At 38.8% G+C, this 25,630-nt stretch overlaps 1 protein-coding gene across 1 annotated transcript in view; it reads left to right on the top strand.

Moving 5' to 3' along the window:
* cnn3a (calponin 3, acidic a) overlaps positions 1 to 25,630 on the top strand; it is a 78,251-nt gene that overhangs the window by 27,494 nt on the left and 25,127 nt on the right. The window contains exon 2 of the mRNA XM_072273490.1: positions 12,080 to 12,201. Within this exon, the coding sequence (XP_072129591.1) occupies positions 12,080 to 12,201 (122 nt within the window). The remainder of the gene's footprint in view (positions 1 to 12,079; positions 12,202 to 25,630) is intronic.

Here is a 25,630-nt window from a genome sequence, read left to right as displayed (position 1 = left end):
TGAATATACTGGATGGACTCTAATTTTTGAATAATTTAAAGACTATGCTTCCTTTTCCTGTAAGCCTTTCAGCAGCACACTGTACTTGGCACAACAGAATTTGCTGTGCAGTTGTACGAGTTAACTTTGCCAGGTGATGAATCTTTGTTTCTTTTGTATGTTTGCTTCATGAGAGAGGAAAGCGTGGTTCAAGAGTTGTTATTTGCAAGGGACTAGAAACAAATATGAAGAGAGAGTCAATATTTTGGATTATTGAGCAGTCCTTCAAAGAGAACATTCCACTCAGCAACATGCTTGTGCGTTTGATGGGGCACCATCAATGACTGGTGGGGTTATTACGAGGGGTGATTGGTAAGTTCGTGGCCTAAGGTAGAGGGAGTCAATTTTAGAAAACCTAGCACATTTATTTTTCAACATAGTCCCCTCCTACATTTACACACTTAGTCCAGCGGTCGTGGAGCATACAATCCCTTCTTTGTAGAAATCGGCGTCTTGGATCTCCAGAAAGTGGTCCACAGCAGGGGTGATTGATAAGTTCGTGGCCTACAGTAGAATGAGATGAGTTATACAGCTGTCGTTACATGCACGTGCAGTTCAACTCTTTGAGTGATTATGCAGAAAGTTTGAAGTTAATAACTCGTCTCCTTCTGCCTTAGGCCACGAACTTATCAATCATCTCTCGTACTTTCTTGAAAAAAGCTATTCCTAACTTACCATTCATTGTGTAATTCACAGACACTATCTTGTTGCAAAAGGCCTAAGTGATTGGCTGCACAAATCATTAAATACTGTTAATCACAGCGGTAATTATTCAAGTCCCATGTTCTCAATTCTTGACTGTTCAGAGAGCTTTGTATGTTGAGAATGATGAACGGTTTGAACACTTGCTCTTTGTTGCACACAGAAGTCAGATGGCTCCCAAAAGGAAACTGCCTGAGACGCTTTGATGTGCTTTTTGCAACTGATAAAATTCTTTGAAGACTCAAATGCTTTATTTAGTAATCAACTTGAGGATATTAGGCATGACTTTGCAAATAATTCTGACAAATAAGTAAAGTTTAATGAAATCAATCTTCAATTGCAAGGAAATTATGTGAATCTTGTTAATGTCAAATCAGTCATCTCTTGGGCATTTCTGTGCAAGTTAACTGTATTCAAATGCAATATTGGCTGTCGCCACCTTTACCAATTTCTGAGCCACTCTTCCGTTGGAGGAGGAAGGAAGGGTACGAGATGATCTTCAGGTATACTGTGCCCATGTGGATGAGCTGAGTAAAGATATGTTAGAGATTTCAGGATCTTCTCATGATTGAAATTCCAGATTGGGTAATAAATTCATTCCTAAACACTTATACTGAGGAATTGACAGGAAAGATGGAGGAAGAACTGATCTCGCTACAAAATGACTGAATTGAAGGTGGGGATCAAAAAGTCATATCAAGATCTCTAGTTGCAGAAATAAATCTGAATGGTCCCCTGCACTGTGGAGAAAGGTTAAGATGTTCTTTTCTACATCATATTGGGTGGAGCACACACAAAATGTTGGATGAAATGTCAACTGTACTTTTTTCCATGGATGCTGCCTGGCCTGCTGAGTTCCTTCAGCAGTTTGTGTGTGTTGCTTGGATTTCCAGTATCTACAGATTTTCTCTTGTCTGTCATATTGGGTGGAGCACAGTTTCAATGCAATCTGTCAACTTTTCAAGAAACAGACTGAAAATTATTGAACATGGGAACCTGAGGCTCCCTCAGCCTGATCTTGAGAAGCTGGTATCACTGCAACAAGCCCATCCATTTCATTCAAAGGTTGAAAGAGCAATGAAGCAGTGAGTGGTTGGACTACTAGTGTGCTGTATGCTCTAAAGTTGGTGAAATTTGTTTTAGCTGTAATTAAGAAATCATTTTATTCGTGGCTGAAATAGATTTGAATATTTTTTATGCAATTATTGTCACTGCTTTGAATCTGCACTTCCCATTTTCTTTCACTGTGCATTGTAAATCAAAATTTTTAAAATAGTTTTTAATAATGGCCAGAAAGGGAGAAGGTGGTGCTAGAGATGGGGGCGTGAACCAAATGGATGGGAACCCAAAAAAGTTAGGAAGCACTGGGCTAGATGATCATTTAGTGCAAGAGTTCCCGACTTGGAGTCCACAGACCTCTTGGTTAACGGTAGGGGTCCATGGCGCAAAAAAAAAGATGAGAACCCCTGAGTTAGTGCCTTAAGCCTACGCATGCTGTTTGTCCAATCCACATTCATGTCAGAAGTTCCTCTTCTTAGACAAAGCAACTTCTTGCTTTGGTTTTGTGTGTTTTGTAATATCAGCTAACCTTGAATTTTAAAAAAATTCTGCAGATCCAGACACAGATTTATTAACTAAATAAATAAATACATACCCATATAACATGAAACTTTGATCAACTGAATGAAGAGCTTTGTGGCTCCTCCTATAGACAAACTCCACCTTTGCTTTACTCTTTGGATTCTGGGCACTTGGCAGTGTAGAAGATCAGAAGGATCCTGCAATTTCTTGTCAAATTTACTCCTGATGTCCATGACCTCTACGCTAGGAAGAATGAAGGCAGCAGCAAGTTCTCATGCAGAATACACACTATCCTCACTTGGAAATGTATTGGCATTTCTTCACATTGTTTATAAAAGCTTGGAAAAAAGCCCAGTCCATCAGGGATAAAGTTCTCCCCACCATTGAGCACATCTGTTTTGAGCATTATTGCAGGAAAGCAGCATCCATCATCAGGCAACCCCACCACCCAGATCATTGCTGCTGCCATCAGGAAGAAGGTCCAAGAGCCTCAGGACTCCACCACCAGCTTCAGGAACAATTATTACCCCTCAACCACCATCAGGCTCTTGAACCAAAGGGAATAACTTATTTGCCCCATCACTGAAATGACCCACAACCTTTTCAGATTCTTGTCTCCTACACTCTGTTTATTTATTTATTACTGTTACTATCTGTAGTTGAACAGTTTGTTTTTTGCACAGTGGTTGAATGCCCGATTGGCATGGTCTTTCATTGATGCTATTGTGGTTATTCGGTTATGAATTTATTGAGTATACCTATTCAGGGTTGTATATAATGATATGTATGTACTTTGATAATAAATTTACTTTGAACTTTGGAATATCTTCAGATAGATTGCAGTAGTTCAAAAAGATTACCCCTGCTTTTGCCTTTGAGGACAATAAGGAGCGGGCAATAAAATGCTTTATCTGCTTATATCACGTTGCCAACAAAAAAGGCGGACTAGTGTCAACTTGCCTGTGGTCTACTGCCTAAGTTATGGACTTAGGTTCGCTTTCAGTACAGGATGTTCAAATACCAGTCCTAAACTGAAGAACTTAATTTACGAACTGAATTTTTCTGTTGAAATACAAGAATGTGGCTATTTCTGCAGTGTTGGCCCACTTGTGGCTTGAAGTTAATCAGCAACAAATAAATGCACTTACAAACGAGAAAATCTGCAGATGCTGGAAATCCAAGCAGCACACACAAATGCTGGAGGAACTCGGCAGGCCAGGCACGTGTATGGAAAAGTACAGTTGACATTTCGGGCCCTTTGGCGTGAAGGAAATACATTTGTTACTTGCCTTGCAGTTTCACATGATCTGTGTTTCAGTTCTGAGTCTGCTCATGAGAGTTGTTTTGTATGCCCTGTGGTCTTCAGTTTTCTGCTCGAATATATTAGAGGTTGTTGTCCAATTTACGGAATAAAGATGAATGCCTGTCAATTTTTTTTTAATTGATTGAGATGTAGAGTGGAATAGGCCCTTCTGGCTCTTTGAGCCATGCTGCCTAGCAATCCCCCGATTCAATCTTGGGACAATTTGCAATGACCAGTTAACCTACCAACTGGTACGTCTTTGGTCTGTGGGAGGAAACAGGAGCACCTGGAGGACAGCCATGCGGTCGTGGATAGAACGTACCAACTCTTTACAGGCAGTGGTGGTCTTGCATTTTTTAAAAAATACTTTCCGGGTATAGTTGCTGCTGTCAAGCCAACCCAACCCAAGTATGTTCAAAAGTGAGTTGTACAGTCCTTTTCCAGTAAGAAACCAGTGGAAATATGATTTAGTAGGTTGGGGATATTGAGTGTCAAGAGCTTCCTTCAAATTTTGAGGAGAATAGTTTAAAAACTGGCAGTTTTCTATTCACGCACAGACTGAATTTTAGAACTGGTTGAAGATTGGAAAATATAGCAAGAAAGTACTTTTTGAGACTTCACTGTTAACCATATATAACCATATAACAATTACAGCACGGAAACAGGCCAACTCGGCCCTTCTAGTCTGTGCCGAACTCTTACTCTCACCTAGTCCTACCGACCTGCACTCAGCCCATAACCCTCAATTCCTTTCCTGTCCATATATCTATCCGATTTAACTTTAAACAACAACATCGAACCTGCCTCAACCACTTCTGCTGGACGCTCGTTCCACACAGCTACCACTCTCTGAGTAAAGAAGTTCCCCCTCATGTTACCCCTAAACTTTTGCCCTTTAACTCTCAACTCATGTCCTCTTGTTTGAATCTCCCCCATTCTTAATGGAAAAAGCCTATCCACGTCAACTCTATCAATCCCCCTCATAATTTTAAACACCTCTATTAAGTCCCCCCTCAACCTTCTATGCTCCAAAGAATAAAGACCTAACTTGTTCAACCTTTCTCTGTAACTTAGGAGATGAAACCCAGGCAACATTTTAGTAAACCTCCTCTGTACTCTCTCAATTTTATTGACATCTTTCCTATAATTTGGTGACCAGAACTGTACACAGTACTCCAAATTTGGCCTTACCAATGCCCTGTACAATTTCAACATTACATCCCAACTACCATACTTAATGCTGTTATTAATAAAGGCCAGCAAACAAAGCTTTCTTCACCACCCTATCCATATGAGATTCCACTTTCAGGGAACTATGCACCATTATTCCTAGATCCCTCTGTTCTACTGCATTCTTCAATGCCCTACCATTTACCATGTATGTCCTATTTGTATGTGTATTCCCAATTGCATTTGTATATGTTGAGAATTGTGGGTTAATGAGATATGTTTCTAATTGGCAATGGAGAAAAATCTTTCGGATTAAAGAGAAGAAACCTTGCATGCCTTTGACCTTCATGGGCACTGATCTTATTTATTTGGTATGGGGACATCATTGGAAGATCAACATTTATTGTCTGACACTAAATGCCCTTCCTTTTGGATAAGTTCACTCACCCTAAAACTGAACTGATTCCACAACCTATGGACTTGCATTCAAGGATTCTACTACTTGTGTTCTCTTTTGCTTAATCATTATTTGTTTTACTTTCCTTTTTTATATCTGCACAAGTTGTCTTTTGCATATAGGTTGTTTGTCCATTTGTGTATGTAGTTTTTCATTGATTCTATTGTGTTTCTTTGCATCTTCTGTGAATCCCCAGAAGAAAATGAATCTCAAGGTGACATGTAATTTGAGCTTTGAACTTCATGTGAGTGGCTTGCTGGGGCACTTGAGAGGTGCTGTCGTATATAGATCAGGCTGCGTAAGGGTAATAGTTTAATCTCTTGAAATGACGGTACTGAATCAGTCAGAGTTTAATGGTGATCCATTGTCTCAGTGGTTACAAGCCATAATGGACAATATTAACATCTAATATAAACCTAAAATATATATTGGGTTTTAAATCCTATGGCTGCTACAATGGGATTTGAGCTGTGGTCTTTGAATTGTTCATCAAGGTGTTTAGGTTAATAATCTAGAAATTTAATGTTTTTAATGCAATTTGCAGTTTCTAAAATGACATTCCCATGGTTAACAATATTGATTAGATTAGATTCAACTTTATTGTCATTGTGCCAAGTACAGATACAAAGCCAATGAAATGCATTTAGCATCTGACCAGAAATGCAAAGAATAGTGTTATTTACAAAATCAGTGCAAATAAAAAACATACATTTGATAATGTTGCCCTTTTTAAATATATTTTAGATACATTTCTAAACCCGTAGCTCAAATCCTCAACAGATTTAACCTTGAAATGCATCAATATGCCCATCTGTTTGATGACACTGCATTCTTTCCAGAAAGAACTTCATTTGTTCATCATACTGGTTTACAGTTTGCTTTATTTGTGTGAGATCTTAATCATCTGGTCAACTTGTATTAAGTCCTGAATATCTACTTCTGTGCATCTTTCTCAAAGGACCCATTGTTTTTTGAAGTTATAGCTGACAATCTGCAAGTGCTATTTATCAGTTCAAGTGCTCTGTTTATCTTTCTGTAATATAATTTGCCTGAGGGAATGCACCTTCCTCTTTATAAATGAGAAATAGATCTGTGGTAACTAACTACATATTTAAAAAAAATTCTGCTATCAAATGCTTAAAAAAAAATATGCCTTGTTTCCCATAGGCACTAGATACACTGAAGAATAAAGTCTTGATTCATGGTTTGCTCAGAATATTAAAACTAAACTTTTTCATTTTAAAATTCCATGGCTTCAATGAACCTTTGAAAACATGCAGTTCAAGTGTGAATTGAAATGAACTTTAGCAGAATAGTCATAAGCACTTCAGATGCCATTTGAGTTGCTGTGGAAGATGAGCAGTTGATGCTTTATGCTGACACTTTTCATCAAGACCAGTCCTGTTGAAGGGTCTTAGTCCAAAATGTCGACTGTTTATTCTCCTCCGTAGATGCTGCCTGACTTGCAGAGTTCTTCCAGCATTTTGTGTGTGTTGCACAATACCCAACTTGCTGCCATTTGTCTTTAAAATGGCTGAAATTTAGAAGTTCATTTTGGAAGGTAATGATCTATCTGAAATGTTTGTGGAGTCTAGACCGAATCATCCTTCCAGTTTGATGCTCCTGCTTCAGTAGTTTTTATAGTCTCTGAAAGAGAATTGTTGCATCAGCAGATTTCGCTGTGTTCTGCTTGCAGTGATCAGTGAATTTGGTGTGTAGTGGGTCTAATAGGATCTTTGTTCTTAATAAAGACAAACTTGGCATGGATTAAAAATGCTAGCACATTTTATTTGGGACACTCCAGCCTGACCTGGGCACGTGCGACCAGCTCACCAACATCATTTCCATTTCTGGGTGAACTGCCCTCTTTGCATTCTGGGAAGTTCTTTATTATGCACACGCATAATTACACAGGGTCATGTCTTGTTCGGAAATCTGGGCACAAAATTTCAGACTCTGGTGTTGCACTAAGGAAACTATACTGCTGGATGTTTTGTTAAATCTGTTTCCGCTCCAAGTTGGTACAAGAAGTCTGATAGGGTGATCGAGCAGTAGAGGAGGGTGTTTCCCTGCAGCATTAATTTCCCATTTACTTAATGATAATAAACAAGCGATTAATATCGAGACCATGAGATGAAGAGTTCTTGAAAGTGAGTCCAGAGGTTGTGGGAACAGTTCGGTAATGGGGCAATTGAAATTGAGTGAGGTTATCCCCACTGGTTCAAGAGCCTGATGGTTGAGGGATAATAACTGTTCCTGAACCTGGTGATGTGGGGCCTGAGGCTCTTGTACCACCTTTCTGATGGCAGCAACGACAAGGGAGTCTGACCTGGGTGGTGTGGATCCTTGATAGATACTGCTTTCCTGCAGCAGTGCTCCATGTAGATGTGATGAGTGGTTGGGTAGGCTTTACCCATGATGGACTGAGCCGTATCCACTACTTTTTGTACCATTTTCTGGTCAAAGGCATTGGTGTTTCCATACCAGGCTGTGATGTAACCAGCTAATAAGCTGTCCACTCCACATATACAGAAGCCTGTCAAAGTTTTAGACGTCATACTGAATTTCCACGAGCTTTTAAGGAAGTAGAGGCACTGCTGTTTGTTCTTCATAATTACGTTTAGGTGCTGGGCTCAGGACAGATCCTCCGAAATGATGACAGCGAGTATTTAAAGTTGCTGATCCTCTCTACCCCCCTGAATGAGGGCTCGTGGACCTCCAGAGGTTCCTCATCCTGAACTCAATGTCAGCAAAACCAGGGAGATTACTAGAGAATAAAGAATTCGTAGCACCACCCAGCCAGATTTACAATTTTGAATTATGACAAGAAATACACATACAAACAAGTAAATAAGTAGTGCAAAAATAATGAGGTGGTGTTCATGGGTTCATTGTCTATTCGGAAATCTGATGGCGGAGGGGAAGAAGCTGTCCCTGAAATGTTGAGTGTGGTTTTCATGTTCCTGTACTTCATCCCCGATGGTAGTAATGAGACGAGGATATGTGAAAGAAACTCACGTGGGAGGTGCTGGTTACTGCCTGCATCTGGATTGAGGCCATGGTCCAGATGTTGTTATTTCACGTGTGATGATGTTTGAATGGAACTGGAAAAGGAGAGGCTGATTTTAAGGTGTATTGAAGGATCAGCAAAATACATTTGGAAGACAGGAGTAGAATGGTAAGGGGAAAAGGGAGAAGAAGTGAAAAGAACTTGGGAGAACTGCTACATGAGTAATATTAACATGCAGTTCTGGGGTGTTCTGAGAGGAGGCTAGATACTTGTGTACAAGTACAAAGGTCCGTAGCCGGCCTTGTATATTTAGCAAGTGTCCAGTGACCTGGGAGTTATTGGGAATTGTAAGACTGGAGCTTTTAACTATCAATCATTCAGCACAGAAACGTGCCTTTTGGCCCACTGAACTTTGAACTTTGGCCTGGTGATCATCAAGTACCCATTTACTCTTAATCCCACTTCATCTTCCCCATGTTCCCATCAACCTGCCCTTGATACAACTACTCATCTATGTGCTAGAAATCATTTACAGCAGTCATTTAGAAGTAGCGTGCATGGTTGCATAGTGGCTACTGTAATGCTTTACAGTGGCAGTGATCGGGGCTCGATTCCTGATACTGTCTGTAAGAAGAGGTTTGTACGTTTTCCCTGTGAGTATGTGGGCTTCTTCCGGTGTTCCAGTTTCCTCCCACGTTCCAAAGATGTAAGTTGTGGGCAAGCTAAGAGGGCAACACGGTCCCAGCCCCTGCTCGGACTGTGTTGGTTGTTGATGCAAACGATGCACTTCACTGTATGTTTTGGTGTGTGTGTGACAAGTAAAACTTCTCTCAAATCTTTATCAAACTCAGTGTTTTAAGGATGTGAGAGGAGACTGATCTGAAACGCCAGGGGAAGCCCGTGAAGTCACAGGAAGACTTTGCAAGCTCTGCAGAGAGCAGTGGGGGCCCAGGATTGAACCCAAGGTGCTGGAGCTGTAAGGCAGCAGTGCTACTAGTGGTGGCATTGGTGTGCCAGTCCAATGTTATCGGGGACCAATTGATGTAAAGAGTATAAAGGAATTGTGGTTTGAAAATGAACCTTGCAACTGCAAATCGAGACTTGTCTTTAACAGTGAAGTTCCAGTCTGTGTGGTGAATTGATTCCAGTCAATTACTCATTGCTTAAGTGTCTAAGCATTCGCTATTGATGTCTAGTTTAAACCTCCACCTTGACAATGGGAACATTGGCATATTCCTTCAGCTACTTAAAGCTCGTGAGATTCTTTTTTCCCCTTTAATAATTCTGGTTTAGGAAGACAGCTGTTTAATCACTTTTCAATACAATCTGTCAAAAGACTTCTTTTGCTGTCTGTATAATAATCCTGCTATCAAAGGGAAATTTGGAGTGCTGGACTACTAGTCACCCATTGTCAACTGTTCTCTAGTAGCATACAAAGATTTCCCCTTTTCAACAAATGTATGTAATTTAAAACTGTAAAATAAGATCACAAGAATTAGGCTATTTGGCACATTGAGGCTGCTCGACCATTAAATCTGGCTGATTTATTACCCTCCTCAACCCCATTCTATTGCCTTCTTGCTGTAACCTCACAGCCTTTGACCAATTGAGGATAAGTTATTTGAAGATTGAGATGATAGAATGGGCAAAGAATATTACTGTATCGAGCAGCAGCAATTCTGTGTGCCTCTGGCACTTGCATTAGTGAGATAAGGCACCTGGAGGAAACGTAACAATGCTGAACACTCACTCTTCTGAATCTACTGAGAATAGAGAAACTGATGGGAGTATCCCCTCCCAGACCAACATGGCACCACAGTAGTGTGGCAATTTATGGTAAATGGTATCAAGATGTGTATTATTTTCACGTTGTTGCTAAATAGTTTGCAGTTCATTATGATCTAGTCTTCTGCTTCCCTCTAAACCAAGGGTTCCCAACCTTTTTTTTGACATAAACTAATGCCACTAAGGAAGGGGTCCTTGGAATTCCTGCTCTAAATTCACATATAAATTGCTCCTTTGTTAAAGTTCATATCAAGTTGCACAATGCTCAGTGCTTATTAGTTTCACTGTGATTGTTTTTCACTCAAGACTATAAGTAGGCAAGTGTCTCTTGCTGGTGAGTAATACAGATTTGTCCTGACGTGCAGAGATTTGACATCATGCAAACTCTCCCATACATCTTTACAGCATTTTCCAAGCTGGTCGTAATAATGTTTCATGGTATTCATTAATGACAGCATGTTTTCCACCTTATGGCATGTTAGCAATTATTCAATGAAGTGAAGCAATTGTAGCAAATGTCTGTTGAGTGAGGTGGTGTGGATTACAACAGAAAACAAATGTTCTGACTTGCCAAGAAATCAACTTGCAATCATTTCTTGAGAAAAGAACCCTTGCGTAACCTGGGAACTGCGAGTATCTGGTTTTTACTCAATTCATTACGTGCATCCTTTTTTGAGTCCCTATGTTCTCATAGCTTTGCAATATTGAATGCATAAATGTTTATTTTAATAAGCTGGTCACTGATCTGTATCCTTTTTACAGATGTTTTGCATTACATCAGCTAAAGTAAAATTAAAAGGCAGCTGGAAGCTAAGAGAAGAGTTAAGGTCTTCATACTAGATCTTGTTTGTTTAATGAATACTCAGGAATGTACGAATTGGTCTTGTTCAGTGAGAATGCAGTCTGTTGAACAATATTGTGATGTATCCAAGACTAAACCTAGGTACAAAACAGCTAATTTGCTTTCACTCAGACTGCCTTGTCCGTTGTTTCTTCTTTATATTTTTGACTTTTACAGTTTTATGTATTGAATTGACTTATCACTTATTGTCCTTCCTGTGCTTTTTTATTTTTGTCTTGTGCATGTGTGTAATTAAAATATACCATTTTTTAATGTGTATGTATATGTGTGTGTGTGTATATTATATATATTATATTTAAATTAAATACCGGTGCAAAAATGTGAGGTAGTGTTCATGGGTTCAGTGTCCATTTATAAGTCTAGTGGTGGAGGGGAAGAAGCTCTTCCTTAAAAAGTTGAGTGTGTGTCTTCAGGCTCCTGTACCTCCTCTGATATCAATGAGAAGAGGGCCTGCCCTGGGTGATAAGGGTCCTTAATGAAGCCTTCCCTCTTAACAGACGTTACCTGAGCTGCCCCTTTCCAAGTTTCCTGTTTTATATTTTGACTAGAATGAGCCCTATAGAAGATCAAGACTGGCAGAGAATTTTGCTCTGGATAATATCTGCTCTTTGTATTGTAAACATTAAAACCAACATCCACCAGGACTATTTAAGCTGCACACCAGTTGTGTTAATCATGGGCTGCACCATTATCAGAGCAGGGTCTAGACAATGATCTAGTCAATTAAGCGCGAGAAAGATTGGCAAAAATCCTAGCCATGCATCAATTTGTTTGGAATCTAATCCACATTTGTATCTTTCTCTTCCCCCCGCCATCAATGACAATGGTTTGGAAATGGAAGATTCAGTAAACTTAAGATCATGAATGCCGGCATTCCTCAGACACGATCTAACATTTGTCCATTGAACTTTGGATTCTTTTCAGCGCTTTAATCATCAAACCAAGACCAATTGTGTGTATCCCCTGAAATGGCTTTGCATGTTGGTCTTGACATTCTTTCACCATGAGTTAAGAAATGAAGGTAATAAAATGAAATTCTCTGTAGGATGAGGTCTGAAGTATTGCGGAAAGCTCACTTTTCAGGATGTGGGATGACAAAATCATCACTCTCAGTGCACTTAATGTATAGATGTGATTGTGTGTGTAAATCATATTTTGGTTTCCTTCCAGATCCTTCAAAAGTATGACCCTCAGAAAGAGGAGGAATTACGAATCTGGATTGAAGAAGTTACAGGCAGACGCTTGGGTGAGAACTTTCAAATCAGCCTTAAGGATGGTGTCATTCTTTGCATGTAAGTAGCTGATCATTTTTAAGTCTTGAGGATTAGGTCTTGCTGCTATGTTGAGATTTGGTGATAGGTACTCACAATCATTTTCTCTTCCATCTTGTTAATGTTTTTCAGTCTGTCTTCCCCTCAAAACAGCACAGCAGTTTCCAAGAGATTCTTTGCCTTCATTGAACTTGGTCTTATACAAAGCCCTTTTATGACCTTGATGTCTGAAGTCCTTTCTAGTCATAAAGTGAAGCTGCTGTTGTAGGTATGCCTGTTGTTGGCTTGCCTCCATTTGCTCTTTATTTCCCATGGTAACCACCACTACTTTCCTGTTCCGAAAAAGCAGATTGTTTGCGAGCTTATGAAATAGTGCAGTTGTGGATCACTGTTATTACATTCCAGTTGTTCTTGTGTACAAACAGTAAGAACTAAACCTGATAGTAAATCACTGCGAAGCTCTCAGGATGCAAGAGGATGGTCTCCAGACTGGAAGGCACAGTGCTAAAGATGTGAACCAGGGTGCCATAACAGAATCAAGCTAACATGCAGTTAAAGATATTGGTGCTACTAGTCCTGATAGAAGTGTTGAAATTTAGAGTGCACCTTGATTTAAATTTTCACAGGATATAAAATTAAAATGCCAGAGACCTTAGGGACAGTAAAATAGCTGGGGAAAAATGAGAGGAGATGTGGTTGATAAGGTTGAGAACCAGCAGGCAGAAAAAGTTGTGACAAGAAGAAATCAGGCCAAGAAACAAATGGAATTTTTTTTTTTGTAATTTAGTTTTTACTGAATTTTTAAAAGGAATACATGAAAAAATAGAATCTACCCTCCCCCCTCCCCTTAACCCTCCCCCCCCCCCATATATAGTCCTACCTAAAAAGAAAGAAAGAAAAAAGAAAGAAAGAAAGAAAAGAGCCGCCTGGCTATTGGAAGGTTTCCACGTGCTCCATGGGATTCAAAATAAATTTGGTATAATTATTCGTTACTTTCCCCAAGTGACCAAAGTCTTTATCGGAGCACTTAAATATGTCATCCTATCTTTTGTAAATAAGGGCGCCAAATATTCAAAAATGTTACATATTTGTCTCTTAAATTATAAGTAATTTTTTCGAGTGGAATAGAACTAGCCATTTCATTATTCCAACGATCCATACTTAAATACGAATCAGATTTCCAGGTAACTGCTATAGTCTTCTTAGCTACTGCCAATGCAATTTTTATAAATTCTTTCTGATATTTATTCAATTTAAGTTTCGGCTTAATCCCTTCAATATCACCTAATAGAAATAATACAGAGTTATGTGGAAGTTGAGTTCCAGTAATTTGTTCCAATAAGATTCTTAAATTTATCCAAAAGGGTTGAATTTTAAAACAAGACCAAGTAGAATGTAAAAAAGTACCAATTTCTTGATTACACCGAAAACATTTATCAGATAGATTTGAATTTAATCTATTTATTTTTTGCGGTGTAATATATAATTGGTGTAAAAAATTATATTGTACTAATCTAAGTCGAACATTTATTGTATTTATCATACTGTCAAGACAAGGTCTTGACCAATTTGTTTCTTCAATATTAATATTCAGATGTTTCCCATTTTTGCTTTGACTTATGGGTTCCTTGTTTAATTGTCTGTTCTTGAATCAAATTATACATACAAGAAATAAATTTTTTAATTTTCCCTTTTTGTATTAAAATTTCAATTTCATTAGGTTTTGGCAAAAACATTGTTTGACCCAGCTTACCTTTTAAGTAAGCCCTTAATTGAAAGTAACAAAAGAAAGTATTATTAGATATTTTATATTTATCCTTTAATTGTTCAAATGACATCAATATACCTCGTTCAAAGCAATCTATAAATTTAATCCCTTTTTGGTACCAATTATATAAAAGTTGATTGTCCATTGTAAAAGGAATAAGTCTGTTTTGGAACAAAGGCCTCCTTGCTAATAGAGATTTCTGTGTTTCATTATCAACATTTATCTTATTCCATAGATCAATCAAATGTGTTAATATAGGAGATTCTTTTCGCGTATCAATTTAGATTCCCATTTATATATAAAATCTTCAGGTCTATTTTCTCCTATCTTGTCTAATTCTATTTTAATCCATGCTGGTTTTCGATCATCGAAGAAAGATGCAATAAATCTAAGTTGATTTGTTTTATAATAGTTTTTAAATTTTGGAAGTTGTAACCCTCCTAACCCAAATTTACTTGTCAATTTTTCCAATGATATTCTTGACATTTTACCTTTCCAAATAAATTTTCTCACACATTTATTTAACTCTTGAAAAAATTTCTGTGGCAATTGTATTGGTAATGTTTGAAACAAGTACTGTAATCTAGGAAATATATTCATTTTTACAACATTGACTCTACCTACTAATGTTATTGGTAATATCATCCATTTGTCAAGATCATCTTGAATTTTTTTCAATGGTGGTAAATAATTAAATTTATATAAATTCTTTACATCATTATCAAGTCTTATACCTAAATACTTTATACCATTTACCGGCCATCTAAATTGGGTTACTAATCGACATTGACTATAGTCTCCTTTAGTAAGAGGTAAAATTTCACTTCTATCCCAATTTATTTTGTAACCTGATACCTTCCCATATTCATCCAATCTAGAAGATAATTTATGTAACGAATGTTGTGGGTTTGTTAAATAGATCAAAACATCATCGGCAAAAAGATTAATTTTATATTCCTCCTGATTAACTCTAAAACCCATAATATCTGGATCAATTCTAATTAGTTCTGCTAATGGTTGTATCGCCAATACAAATAAAGCAGGTGATAGTGGACAACCTTGTCTAGTTGACCTTTTTAACTGGAATGGTGTTGAAATTTAAGAGTTTGTCACTACTTTAGCTTTAGGGTTAGAATTTAAAGTTTTAATCCAATTTATAAAAGATGTTCCTAACCCATATTTTTCTAGTACTTTAAATAAAAAATCCCATTCTAATCTATCAGATGCTTTTTCTGCATCCAAAGCTACTACTATACTCTTCTCATCCCTTTTTTGTGCCAAATGAATTATACTGAGTAGCTGGGTTACATTATCTGCCAATTGTCTATTTTTAATAAATCCTGTTTGATCCATATGTATTAATTTTGGTAAATATTTAGATAATCTATTTGATAAAATTTTTGCTATTATTTTATAATCCGTATTCAATAAAGAAATAGGCCTGTATGATGCTGGTTTCATAGGATCTCTGTCTTTTTTTGGCAATACTATTACAATCGCTGTTGAAAAAGATTCTGGAAGTTTATGTATTTTTTCTGCTTGACGTATTAGTTCCATAAAAACAGGAAATAATAAATCTTTAAATTTTTTTTATAAAATTCAGGTGGAAGACCATCTTCTCCTGGAGATTTATTACTTTGGAGTGATCCTAAAGCTTCTTCAACTTCTTTTAATGTAAAGGCATATCTAATCCCTTCTGTTCTTCCAAATTCAATTTTGGAGAGAAACTTGTGATAAAAACCTTTCTATCTCGTTAACATCATTTTGGGATTCTGATTGATATAATTCAGAATAGAAATTTTTAAAGGTTTCATTTATTTCAAGAGGTTTATAAGATATTTTATTTGCCCTTGTTCTAATTGCATTTATTGTTTTGGAAGCTTGTTCTGTTTTCAACTGCCAGGCAAGAATTTTATGTGCTCTCTCACCTAACTCATAATACCTTTGTTTAGTTCTTATAATTGCTTTTTCCATTCTATATGTCTGAAGCGTATTATATTGTAACTTCTTATTGACAAGTTGTTTTCGTTTTTCTTCTGACATATATCTTTGAGATTCTTTTTCTAATTTTGTAATCTCTTTTTCCAATTGATCTAGTTCTGCCATATATTCTTTCTTAATTTTAGACGTATAACTTATTATCTGGCCCCTAAGATATGCTTTCATCGCATCCCATAATATAAATTTATCATCCACTGAATGAAAATTTGTATCCAAAAAAAATTGAATCTGTTTTTTCATAAAATCACAAAAATCTTGACGTTTTAATAATGTTGAATTAAATCTCCATCTATAAGCCACTTCTTCCTTATCAGCCATTATTACTGTCATTAATAAAGGAGAATGATCTGATAATATTCTTGCTTTATATTCCATATTTTTCACTCTGTGTTGAATATGCATTGATAATAGAAACAAATCTATCCTTGGAAAAAGTTTTATGTCTATGAGAGTAGAAGGAATAGTCTCTTTCTTTAGGATTGATTCTTCTCCATATATCAATCAGATTTTAAATCCTTCATCAATGATAAAGTTAAATTTACTACCTTTGATTTTATAACAGCCTTGGTTGATCTATCTAAGACTGGGTCTAAGCAAAAATTAAAATCTCCTCCAATTAATATTTTTTTCATGCGCATCCGCCAAATTCAGAAAAGCTTCTTGTATGAATTTTGCATCATTTTCGTTTGGTGCATAAATATTCATAAAAGTCCATAGTTCAGAAAAAAGTTGACAATGTATAATCACGTATCTCCCCGCAGAATCAGTTATTACATTTTGTATTCTAATTGTTAACGTTTTATTGATCAAAATTGCTACTCCCCTCGCTTTTGAATTAAATGAAGCCGCAACAACACAACCCACCCAATTTCTCTTTAGTTTCTGATGTTCTGTTTCAGTTAAGTGCGTTTCCTGTAAAAAAGCTAAATCTATCTTCATTTTTTTAATATGTGTTAAGATTCTTTTTCTTTTCACTGGTCCATTAAGCCCGTTAACATTAAAACTCAAAAAGTTCAATAAATTAGTCATTATTCTTAACAAAGTTACTCCAATCTAAAACCTTATTTATCTTCTCAACTCTCATAGTTCCTTGGGGAATCTCTTTAAACTTCACCATGTTGCTATGTGTCTCCCTCCCAACCTTCCAGGCAGAAAGAAAAAAGAAGATAGAAAAAAAACAAAAAAAGAAAAAACAAAATACCCCCCCACTAATGTTGTGAATGAAAGCATACACAACACTACCCCCCTCCATTTTACGGGTCGTGGCAAAAGCCACGCTTGCACACATGACTAGCGTAGCAATCGATTAGTGCTTCTTCCAGCTCCCCCGCAACAAAAAAAACATTTTATATATATATATATATCATACACATACACACACACACACACACACACACACACACACACACACACATACACACACACACATATATATAGACAAAATTAGTATTACTATTCCCAACTAATATTCCTCCAGTTTTAACCTTTCTTACGCCCCCCCCGTATAATTAATAATATATTTATACATTCATCCAGCTTCAAAAATCCAACAAGTCCATTCTTTAACCCAATCTTCATCTTCAATCTATCTCGCTCTCCTGGGTTTGTTCTTGTATCTGGTGAATATTCAGAGAATCTCGCACAAACTGCTCTGCTTTCTGGTAGTCATCAAAAAATCTTTTTTCTCCACCAGGCAAAAAAATCTTCAAGGTTGCAGGATAACGCAGTGTAAATTGATAACCATGATCCCATAGGGTTTTTTTCACTGGGTTAAATTTCTTCCTTCTCTTCAAAAGTTCGTAACTTATATCAGGGTAGAAAAAAACTTTGTTCCCTTTAATTATCAATGGCCCTTTTCTATCTTTGGCAGCTCGAGCAGCTGCCTGTAGAATCCTTTCCTTGTCTTGAAATCTTAAGAATTTTATTAAAATCGATCGTGGATATTGGTCATCTTTTGGTTTTGGTCTTAAAGCTCTATGTGCCTGCTCAATTTCAATTGGTCTAACCTCCTCTTCCATTAGCAAAACAACCGGGATCCATCTTTGAAAAAAATTCTATTGGTTTATCTCCCTCCGTACCTTCTTTAAGATCAACAATTTTAATATTATTACGTCTACTAAAATTTTCCAACATGTCCACTTTCTCCAAGAGTCGGTTTCTTTCCGAATTCCAGACAAGCAGATCATTTTCTGTTTTTTCCACTCTATCATTCATATGCCCCATTGCTCTTTCCATCTTCTGAAGCTTCTTATCCATTTTGTCCTGTCTTGCCATAACTTTATCATAGCACATCTTCGTATCTCTAAGCTCTTCTCTTAATTTTCTTAATTCAGCTGTTAACTGCAATATAGCCTCTCTCATATCTCTATCATCTCCTTTACTTCCAATCGCTTCCAGTTCTTCCTCTTCTTCTTCATGTGTTCTCTGCAGAATCCAATTCTGACTCTGAGTCATTTTCAATTGCAGTGGCAGTCGGTTCTTGTAGTTTGCGTTGTGTCGATTTGCGCATGCACTCTGCGCATGTGCATTTCCGGTGTCTTCTTCGAAGAAGCCGTTACCACCGCCATTGCTCCCTGTTCTACCGAAGGAGATCCAACCTGAGTCCGAGGCTCCATCGTTGCAGTAGGCCCTTTTTTCTTCCCGTCTCGCGGCTGCTTTGCAACAGCAGACTTCTTTTGTTGCGGTTTAGGAGGCATATCGTAAAGTAGTCTTACAAAGTTTATAAATAGTTTTCAGAAATTATTTACTAACTTTGTTTAAACGGTACTTTACTGATTTGTTGCGGGAGAGCTGGATTTACACGTCTCAATCCCACGTCATCACGTGACTCCCCCCCCCCCCCCCCCCCACAAATGGAATTCTTTAATGGTAAAGAGTTGTGGTACAAAGTTTGAGGTATCTTGGTGGGTTAAAATCTCTAATGCATGTAAGGACAATAGAACTTTGAGAGAAGGATGAAGATGTACTTAAGTAAGGAAAGGAAGCACTTTGAGTTATCTGGGAAGCCCAAGAGATACTTGAGCTATCCCCTGTGGTTATGTTCCAGCCAGCTGATATCACACGGGAGGATTTATATTGATGGGAATATAAGGAGAATAGGAAGAGATCACATTCTTTGAGTTACTACAAAACTATATTCAATCATTTATGACAGCGGTCCCCAACCACCGGGCCGCAAAGCATGTGCTACGGGGCTGTGAGGAAACAATACGAGCCAGCTGCTCCTTTCCTCATTCCCTGTCACGCACTGTTGAACTTGAACGTAGGGTTGCCAACTGTCCCGTATTTGCTGGGACATCATGTATATTGGGCTAAATTGGTTTGTCCCATATTTCCCCTGCTAAGGTAGAGCGTTCCTGTGAAACCTTTCGCACCAAAATGGTGTGAAGCAAAGAAGCAATTACCATTAATTTATTTGGGAAAAATTTTGAGCGTTCCCAGACCCAAAAAAAAACTAACAAATCATACCAAATAACACATAAAACTGAAAATAAGTAACACTAACATATAGTAAAAGCAGGAATGGTATGATAAACACAGAGCCTATATAAAGTAGAAATAATGTATGTATAGTATAGTCGGGAAGATGAAGGCAAAACCAATTCGTGGGGAAACATTGGACACGTACACGCAAGCGCACATCACGCATGCGCACACAGGTGCCTGCGCAAGGCTTCATGGTCATGGTAGCCTTTCCTGGGATAAAGTGTCCCGGGATTTGACTGCTACTTTTGTCCCTTATTTGAGAGTGAGAAAGTTGGCAACCCTAACTGTAAAAGACATGTTGAGATGAGTTTAACCCCACTTGAACCCCCCGCCCCCCGCTCAGCCAGTCTGCGGGCCAAAAAAGGTTGGGGACCCCTGATTTCTGAAGATGAATGTGATATTTTTAATCAATAAGATTGGTTGTGGTCATCTTCATAAATCCTTTGATCAAAGTGATCACTGAGATTGAACTTGGGTGATGAGATTTAAAACCCTTTTAGATTGCATTTAGATCTTGAATATGGTGTCTTGTCTGTATTCCACGAATTACAGTGAAATACCTGCTCAGTTCATCTGTTTTATGTATTAGTTGTAGGATGAATGCTGACGAAGATGCCATGGAATTTGCACATCTTGGAAATTTTTAAGTCAAACCATGACTTGGACAGGGCCTTTATGTGATGAATCTGCTGCAGCACTGAAATTAAAACTAACATTGTGCTGAGGTCTTTGGAGTAGAACTTGAGCCCAAATATTTACAACCTGAGACACATCCATATTTCAGCGTCTTCCTGAAATCTTCATTGCAGAAGCAAGTCTGCAGCCAATTATGTTTACTGTGTGATTATAAGAAATGACTAGTACAGTAAAGGCTATGGGACCAGATGCCATCCTAGCTTGTAGTACTGTAGACCAGAATTAGGCGTGCCTCTATCCAACAGGAGCAGTGGGGTCTTGGGGTTCACGTCAATAGATCCCTCAAAGTTTGATAAGGTAGTTAAGGAGGTGTATGATGTATTTGCCTTCAATTCGTTGGGGGACTGTGTTCAGGAGTCAGGAGGTAATCTTGCAGCTCTGTAAGACTCTGATTAGACCACACTTGGAGTATTTTGTTCAATTCTGGTTGCCTCATTATAGAAAGCATGTCTTGTGTGGAAAGTTTGAGTGAGCAAGGGCTTTTCTTTGTGGAGGAGGAGAATTAGAGGTGTCTTGATAGAGGAATACAAAATGATGTTTCATAGATCAAGCGGATGGCCAGCGGATTTTTTTTTCGGCAAGCTGGAAATGGCCAATACAAGGGAGCAAAACTTTAAGGTGTTGGGAGGAAAGTATAGGGGGGTGTTAGGGGTAGATTTTATTTACACAGTGATAGGTGTGTGGAATGCACTGCAAGGAATGGTGGGAGCGGCAGAATCATTAGACTTTAAGCTCATGGATAAAAGAAAAGTGGAGGGCTATGTGGAAGTGAAATGCTAGATTGATCTTTGTGTCGGTTAAAGAGTCGGCACTACATTGAATTGAGGGCTCTGCACTGTTCTATGGTAGCAAATCCGATGAGTCCGATCATCATCCCAGCTGCAATGCTGAAGACGTGCACTCCAGAACTAGCCATGCCTCTAGCCAAGTTGTTCCAATACAGTCCCTGTCCTGGAACTGGAGTGGACATTGTTGTGTCTGTGCACAATTGCATATATATTAAATAAAAGCATGCGCGTGGGAGATGGCTTTAACTGGTGTATTCACATTGCAGTGAGGGAGATCAATCTGCACTTGTAGACAACAGCAGATGCGCAGACAACAGTTCAATATGCAGTGCTGAGGGAGGGAGGGGCCGTTGCTCTAAAAGAAGTAGATCCATACATTACAATTCTCTCCCTTTAGATCAATGCACCATAAAACTGTATATGCACAAAACATTCAATTTCCCTTTCATAAACCCTGTTCCAAATAAACGTGCTTTCACAATAACAGTCCATAACTAACTTCACAGTTCTAAAGGTTCAGTCTTTTGGGTGGCACTCTGTTTTTTTCAGGATAGCACCTCTAGACCTGTGGGGTGGCATCAGGTTTGGTAGGTGTCTTGTCTAAGACAACTTTCTTGGTTTCCGGTGTCATGTGGCTGTCAGTGACATTATCACTGAGAAGCAAGTCCGGTGACTGTAATGTGCCTATCTTGTTGGATGCAATTGACTCGGGTGTGTTCTCCAGTTGAGCATCCAGTATCTGGTCCACATGAAGTGTCCATATCTGATTTCCAACATCGACTGTGTACATCAGTGGTCTGGTTCTTGTAGCTATCCTATAGGGTGCCCATTTGTCTTCTCGGTAATCATGCGCTAGGACTTACTGTCCAATCTCGAAGCTCCTTGCTGTTTCACCTGACAACTGGCTGAACTGTTTATTATGCACTTCCCAATGTAGATCTTGTTTCAGAAGGTCTATGCGAGATCTCAGATTCCTGTTCATGAACAGCATTGCAAATGTTTGATTTGTCGTCGCATGAACAGAGAGTTCACAAAAAGGAAGTTGTCTACCTTGTGCTGTAGAGAAATATCCTTCTTGTCCATTGCTTTAATGGACGACTTGAAAGTTTGGATAAACCTTTCAGCTAACCCATTTGTTGATGGGTGGTGAGGATCTGACTTGAAATGTCTCATGCCATTTTTCTTCATGAACAGTGGAATTCTTTTGACATGTATTGTGATCTGTTGTCATTCACAATTTGTTTTGTTAAGTCATTTCTGGCGAAGATGGTCCTCAGAGTGGAGATAAACTTTGAAGGGGTGGACTTCATTGGTGTACCATACGGCCACTTTGAGCATCCGCAACAATCAGAAACAGAGTCCATGAATGACCCAGCAAAGTCAATATGTACTCTTTGCCATGGCGATGATGGCCACTCCTATGGGTGTAACAGTGCCTATGGGGGTGCATTTTTAACCTTTCGGCATCCTGAACTGCTTTTGGCAAACTCTTGCATGTATTTATCTAATCCCTTCTCAAACACCTTCTGATTAGCATTAAGCAACTGTGACAGTCTCTGGTTAGTGCTACCGTTTGGGCTTCTGTTGCCTGTTGACGTCACACTGAGTGCTTTGATGGAGTGCCAGTCTAGTTAGATTTTTCTCAACCATTCACATCCACCACTTTTCAATACATAAAGTTCTAACTATTGTGTTTGGCCCCCATACGTCACATTTACTTACAGTTCGCCCTTGGGAAACACTTTTATCACCAGTGTAAATCTTTAACATCACTGAGGTCTTCTCTAATGGTATCTTAGAAAACAGTCTGTTGTGGTCAGCCTCTGGTATCGTGGACAAACTGACCATGTCCAGCTCCACTTTATGTTTTACACCGGGCACATCGGTTGTGACCCAGGTGATTTTGTGATCTGCTTCAGTAACACGATGAAGTTCTAGGCATGACAGCTCACCTGTGTTGTCTGATTCTGTTTCACATTTGCTAACTTTATGCATTTGCTTAGTTTTGTGTTTGAGACTTTTTACTCGGTTGTGCTTTTTGCCGGCTTTGCACGTTCTCTCTAGGAGGCTTTGTCTGTGACACTTTCTGCAGACTTTTTCTTTGAACCAATGGTTTAGGGCTCAAGTGACTTTGTAAAATTGTAACAATTTCATTGAATGTTTTGCTTGCTGGTTTTGCAGAGGTTGCTAAGTTGCGTAAGATACTGCACAGCTGTGCACCCAGTAAGCTAAGATGCTAGTGTGCTTTCCTTTGCTCTTCCCCATTGTTTGAGTTACAATATGGTTTCACCCTCTCGATATAAGACTCCCAGCCTTCATTAGTGCTATCAAATTTGTCAACTTTCCTAACTGAAGCCATCGCCACGTTATTTTCACTTTAAGTTCAGCACGTCTTTCACTGTGTCCCTTGCTGTACGTGAGCCTTTGTTAGTGTCCGTGACAATGTTCTCATGCTGCTTAACTCTCATTGCTTTGTCCCGTAACTGCCGGTGCAATTCCTGATATTTTTTGGCATTCAGGTTCGTACTCGTCGCCAATTTGTTGTGCCTGTACACAATTCCATTTCAATTAAATAAAAGCATGTATGCAGAAGATGGGTTTAACTGGTGTATTCACATTGCAGCAGGAGCAATGAGCACGTGTAAACAAAACATCAATGTGTGGTGCTGGGGGCAGAAATTCTTTTGCGTCGGAGTAGTAGTTGACCAAGTGTGGCAGAAAGCAGCCCTCGTTTAAGTATGAAGTCTTTGAGCATCAAAGGGAGGTCAGTTTAATGGCAAATTCCATACATAGGAGCTCTCCCAGTCCCAGGCATCACTGCAGTATGCCCAGCCATGATCAGCAACTTCTTCAACTTCCCATCACAGGTTGTCATAAATGTGAAACTTGTACAATGATCAGATCCATTCACATCTCCACTGCAAAGAAGACAATCTGTGCTTGCATGCAGCATGACCTAGATAACCATTCCTGATAGTAATATGCTTGCCACAAAACTAAGCAATGGCCTTCCTCAACAAGAGGCTCTGTCTACCTTTTGATATTGAGAGATTCCTTTCCCGTTACTTTCAACATCCTTGGGATGAATCATCGTTGACTCAATGGCCCAGCCACAGTCTCTGGGTATGAGAAAGTTACAGGTTGAACATCCTGCAGCAAGTAATTTGGCTCCAGACCCTCCGCCCCCACCCCCTCCAGTGTTTTTTTTTCACCAACTGCAAAGTACCATTGATGACTTTGGTGGAATACGTTCTGTGCTTGCAAGATTGTATGTCAAGCAGCTCAAGCTCGACCCCATTCAGGATAGACTAGCCTCTGACTGGCACTGCATCCACCACTCTAAACACGTGAATGCAGGAGATTCTGTAGATGCTGGAAATGCGGAGCAACACAACCAAGATGCTGGGGATCTCCATAGGTCAGTCAGTGTCTGTTATTGCTCTCCATAGATGCTGCCTCACTTGCTGAGTTCATCCAGAATTTTGTGTGTGTGTGTGACATTACACTTCATTCCCTTAATCAGTCATACGGGAGATGGATGAATTGTGTACTGCCTACCTCAGCCATGTTGATAACATCTCCCAAACCCATAACCACTACCACAAAGAAGGGAACACTGCTTCCAACTTGTCCGCTCACCTCACTTGGCAGTTCTGTATGGTTCACCACCAACACCTCTGGGGATGGGCAATATACAAGCTATGGTTGTGCTTTAGGAATATTTATGCTAGTTTCTGTATGTGGAGGTGTGGCACAATTACATCTAACTTGTACTATATGGAAAGTGAATGATATTTGAAACAAGGGGACACTTTATGCAAATTTGTTGTGTATAATTTTGGTAAACCCATCACAGAGGGTGCGGAACAGGTTCATGATGCTGCCTGGATCAGAGAGTGAGTAATAAGAAGAGGTTGAACAAACTTGGCTTGCTTCCTCAGGCTGAGGGGCGCCGTTAGAAGTTTATAAAACAGAAGCATACATTGAGTAGATAGTTTTTTTTCCCAGGATGGAAATCCCAAATACTAGAGGACATCACTTTAAGGTGAGAAGGGGTTTGACTTCTTTAAAATTTAAGATTCCACAGCCCTCTTGTGGATATCCCTGACTGCGCATCTCTGTACATCAATCAGTATTTCATCCATAAATTTTTAGCTCCTGTTGTGGTAACTCACTATTCTAATGTAGTATTGGACTTTCTCAATGTTTTTATGGCATTCCTCTGTCATTTAGCCAGTTGAAACTTCTGATTTGTGTGGTAGAGTTGGGATTTGGTCATTTCCCATCATAAAAGGCATATTGAATGTCAGCTATGATTTTGTTGCAGAGCCTAAAGTACAAATTTAATCACAGACATAACAATATAGTAAAGTGCAGGTCGACCTTCACTAATCCGACTATCAGTAATCCGGTTCCTTTGATAATCCGGCACTGATTATGCTTAATGTGATCCTTCTGTAATTCGGCATTTTCACTAATCAGTCCCAATGGTGCTGGATTAGTGAAGGTCGACCTGCACTGCAAATTTGGAGATTTCAGCTTTTGGATGAGATGTTACAATGACCCACATTGTTCTCTCTGGTGGAACCACTTGGCATCACTTGGTTCACCCTGGCCAATTTTTAACCCTCACATCACCTGATTAGGTTTTTTTTGTTACACATGCATGGAAACATATCAAATCAGCAAGGATTGTTCTGGGCAGCCGCAA

Source organism: Mobula birostris, chromosome 12 (genome assembly GCF_030028105.1).
Source record: "Mobula birostris isolate sMobBir1 chromosome 12, sMobBir1.hap1, whole genome shotgun sequence".
Classification (NCBI taxonomy): domain Eukaryota; kingdom Metazoa; phylum Chordata; class Chondrichthyes; order Myliobatiformes; family Myliobatidae; genus Mobula; species Mobula birostris.
This window is presented reverse-complemented; position numbering and strand designations above follow the sequence as displayed.